The 4,762-nt window shown below is 41.2% G+C and overlaps 1 protein-coding gene across 1 annotated transcript in view; it reads left to right on the forward strand.

Annotated features, from left to right (window-relative positions):
• The window catches only part of kif19 (kinesin family member 19), a 33,236-nt gene that overhangs the window by 16,232 nt on the left and 12,242 nt on the right, over positions 1-4,762 (forward strand). Inside the window, exons 3-4 of the mRNA XM_035660381.1 lie at positions 3,748-3,858; positions 3,976-4,063. Of these exons, the coding sequence (XP_035516274.1) occupies positions 3,748-3,858; positions 3,976-4,063 (199 nt within the window). The remainder of the gene's footprint in view (positions 1-3,747; positions 3,859-3,975; positions 4,064-4,762) is intronic.

Here is a 4,762-nt window from a genome sequence, read left to right on the forward strand (position 1 = left end):
CTTGTTTTGTCTGATCAGCAGTCCAAAACCTAAAGATATTCAATTTGAAATCATAAAGTAAGAAAGTAAGAGAAAGAAAACCAGAAAATATTCACCATTGAGAAGTTGGTACCAGTGGATTTTTGCCATTTAATCTGTTTAATCAAAAGTTCACCAAATTGCAAAATGTTCTGTTGATCAACTAATCCAATGGTTGCTGTCTGGATGATAAAATGATCTGTGTAAATCCTGAAGGTGTTACAATCAGTTCTTCTCATGTTTGTCTCAACATTATTTAACCATTAAACTTTGCCATCATCAGTGCATACACATAAATCAGGAGAGCTGCCACTTCCTGAATGTTTTTAGTGTAAAAAACCAACAGACGACACCTCCTCTAATGCATACACCGAAGCACATTGCGTGGGAGTGTGCTGGCCTCCGCTCTTGTGGTCAGTCATGCCTCTTGCCACCCTGCTTGCACAGACTTGCTTGTTACAGAGGACATGAAATGCTGCTTTCTTAGTTGCTATGTGTGTATGAGTACATGTTTCCACGCAACTGTGTGAGAAAGGAGAGGATGTGTGGGGGTTTAATGGTTTCCATGAGACGGCCATGTTTCCAAATGCTCCTTAACTTGTTCTGTACACTAGACTCAACAGCTAAGACTGACCTGTACTTTACCCCAGACTCTTTGTTGCACAGAAGCCTCTTAACTGAACTCAGAGGACAGTCTACTGTGAAGGGCACCTGTGTTGGCAAAGTCTAAACTCAGGGAGGTTACCTGTAGTTCATTATTGGCATCAAAACCCTAAGGCACCTGCCCAGGGATCCAGTCTTATGTTGCCACACAGTGTACTGTCATTAGAGCCAGCACCTTATAGTCTTATCTGAAGTCTTTAAGAAAATTAGTGGTATAGAATCTGCCCAAGCAGCAGCTGCTGTGTGGATGTTCATGGGTGGAGTTGGGAAAGGTACTGTAACTCAAGAAACACAGATGACAGATGGGACAAGAGGTGTTATCAACACCCTTAGCCTTTGATGATTTTCCCAAGTGCGTGTATACAGACAAAACCGTGCATGAATGCACACACTATTTGATACCTACTATACTTGCAATTATGTAGGCGCATTGTTGCATGCTCATCAGCTTTCTCAAGGAACACAATTACACACGCATGCACCATGCATATAGTAACAGGCGTTGTTTGGTTCAGCCTTGTATTTTGAGTCAACTGGCATTTTTCACACCACAGGGTTCAATGTTTTTCACTTGCCTGGTTGGCCAAATGTGTCCAAAATGTATTTGCCCAATCCTTATTGTTGAGCCCTGCACCACAAAACTGTACTCTACACATTGGACAAATTTTGACCATTGCTACATTTTAGTTTCGATCAGGACTTTGAAGCCTTTCCAAAGTGATGTATGTTCCAGATATAGTTCGAAGTTGTGTAGAAGTAATAATGCTATAAAACTATGCAGGTGTTGTCATTGGTCTGTATTTATGTTTATGATAAAGTTTCTGACTACTTTAATATTCCTTCTGAAGGACATCAGATTGGCCGTGACTAAGTGGTTGAAGTGTGTCTGACCTAGAGTGCTTCTGATACTAAGAGACGTACCCTCTCGTTGACAATATCTTTCCTGTGAAATGTGATCAGAACTCGTACGTCATTGAAGTTGGACAAAAAGTTAGAGGAGAACCAGGAAGTTAAGAGGATGGGAAGAAAGAAGAGGAGGGGAGAAAGAGAGTAGCTGCCGCACGTGCTACTTTTTTAGCTCACATGCTGTCCTTGAGTCATGTGTCCTCATCGAGGGGGGGGGGGGGGGGGGCAGCATGAAAACACACATCTTGAGCTCAGAAAAGGAGTCAACTCTGAGGACAAAGTAGCAGTGTTGCATTTATTTCTCTCACCTCTCCATCTTTCCTCCCGCTCCCTATCTCTCCTCTTGAATTTCAATTGAGAGGCTTCAAAGTGAGCGGCTCAGTGGTTGAGGGGGTCATCAAACAAGCCGGGTGCTTCAGCAATACAGGCCTCAGAGGACTCTCCAGGGCCACTGCTGAATGGAGCTGATCAGCTGAAAAACCTGGCAAACTCCCAGCTTCCCCACCGTCGTATCTGCAATAAACTCAAGGGTCCTCTGTACTGGTTTCTTTATTATTATTGACTTTTCGGCCAGTTGCATAGCATGAGATTCAAACCCACAACACTCTCAGGGGAATAATTTTCCTTCAGCTGTGAACGACCTGTCGAGCCGGTTGCACCCACTCTGATGCAGTGATTTGTCAACAGCATTGTAATAATTTCCTCTGATGTCATGCTGTGCAATTTCTGTTGAGAATTTGTTCCTGAAATGTTCTCTTGGAGAGCTGTGATTTACTGATGATTGTGATCAGGGTTGGACTTTGTCAAACAGCACAATTGGAACAATGAAACATCTCAATCTCATCTTAACATGTATTTACATACTGTACCACGTGATACTGTTCACATACTGTTTATGCACAAAAACACATTTTTATCAAACTGCGTTTCTCCTCTGGATGCTACAGTATGAATGTCTTTGACATGTGGGCTAATGGTTTCATCATTATGTTCTATAAGCAGGACTCAGAGTATGGCAGATGGTTTGAGTGGATTTCTATTTGCATACATGCATACGTACTATGAAGTGTCCTTTATCTCAACAGGGGTCTGTTTCCGAGTAAGTCGTGTATTAGAGAAAAACAGCTTCCATTGACATTTCCATTTTCATTAATTACATTTCTTACAATTATTGGAAAGGAAATGTTGGAGAAATACTGACTAAAAAGCAGAGAGGTGCACCTAAGTTTGCTTCACTTTAATTTAATTTTGGTTATTTTACAATTTTAGTCTCAACTATGTTATGACAATAATTATTCTCCCTGTACTTGCTTTTACAAGGGACATTGATTTTCTCCATTCTAACTACCAGTTATTTTCTGTTTTTTTCTGTCTCTTACAGTCTGATGGTAATTCCAAGTGTGCAAGACTCAATTGAAACTGCACAGTAGATCAGTAGAGAACTAATTAACTACCACCTACGATAAGCTGACTGCAGAGAACCAACCTAATTTAATTAAGGTGTTTCCTTAACACAACCTGCTTCATTTGAGAATGTGTGAAAGCTAGCTAAGTATGCAGAGAAGCTAAAACAATATCCAGCTTCTGCCTCTTCAAGTGGTAGCTTCAAATAAAAAGAAATTGTTGTAGCAATTTCTATTTTCTATGAGTAATACATTTTAAAATAAATTGGACACATTAGAAACATGACGGTGTCCCTGAGCTCTTCTGATCGGGGTGTGAGGGTACAAATCAAAAGAGGTTGTAAACCACTGCAATAGATAAACCTGCCTGACACTGACAGCTATGACTGCCTGCTGTCTTTAAATATCCCTGTAACAACATAACATCTGCAACAGATAAAGAGCCTTCTGCATTTTTTGTTAGCTTGCCCTGACAGCTGATGTTCCAGCTGTGCAGCATCCCTGCTTTTTTAGTCATTTTGTATTTCAGTAACATCCCAACTGTCCTTTTGGTCATTTACCTTTGCCACATTTTCAAGCCAAACCTCAACTCACTGAATTCAGGGCGAATTTGCTCATTAACTTTCCACAAGGATGGACAAGACGCATATCATCAAGTTAATAGGCTTCTCAGACGTCAGAATGGGCCTGAAGACTTAACACCTTCTTCCTCTTTTTTTCGCCTCCTTCCTTTCTTTGCCTTCCTCTTCATCATTAGGTGGTGGTTCTGATGGACCCCATGGAGGACCCAGATGACATCCTGCGTGCCAACCGCTCCAGGGAGAAGACTTACATGTTTGACGTGGCATTCGATTACTCAGCCAGTCAGGTCAGTCAAGAGTAAAAGTTCAAATAAAATAAAACAAAAACTAAATGGAATCTGAACAAATATGGCACAACATTTGGTTCATAGAATATAATTACGTTTATTTCTTGTGCCTGCCAGGAGGAGGTGTACCGAGCTACAACCAAAGGGCTGATTGAAGGCCTCATATCAGGCTACAATGCCACTGTGTTTGCCTACGGACCCACAGGTTTGTGTGTGTGTGTTGCACAGCAGTGCACTAAGCACTCTGTCTGAATGAATGGTGTATCATCCACCAATTATACGTGTAATATCTGGTCAGCCTCTTTCTGAGTCAGCTAGGCAGCACACTCTCAGGAAAAGGGTTAGACATCTTATTCGCATGTTTTGTTTTTTTGTGCAGGTCTAATTAGAAAATGAGTCATGCTTTACCTCCCATGTTTCCTGTGGGTAGAGACAGATTGTCAAAGACTAGTTGAGCACCATTTCTCCATCAAGTTATCCATCTGTCTCACTGACTTCTTCTGCCTTCTGTCCGTCCATCTGTCTCAGAGATTCACAGCTCTTTGTCTCCTCTCGTGGGGAAGTAAACACCGGGATTTTAGCGTGTGTGTGTGCAGGTTTATGTGTTTGCTTGCACCGTGTGCAACAGGCCAGCCAAGGACAAATTAAGACAGCAAGTCTGAACCATGAGTCACATGGACTCAGTTAACACTTGCTTTAGCATTTACCTTTAAGATGGTTAATTTAGAACATTCGATTTACTTTGGTTAACAATTTTTTTTATACTGTATACATGAGTATGATATTCTTAAAACTGCCTTCATTCACTTATTTTGGGCCACAAGATTGACATATTATCAGAATCAGAATTTTGTTTATTGCCAAGTAGGTTTTTACGCCTACGAGGAATATGACCTGGTGCAGT

Source organism: Morone saxatilis, unplaced genomic scaffold, assembly GCF_004916995.1.
Source record: "Morone saxatilis isolate NCDOM2014 unplaced genomic scaffold, NCSU_SB_2.0 Contig1, whole genome shotgun sequence".
NCBI lineage: Eukaryota > Metazoa > Chordata > Actinopteri > Moronidae > Morone > Morone saxatilis.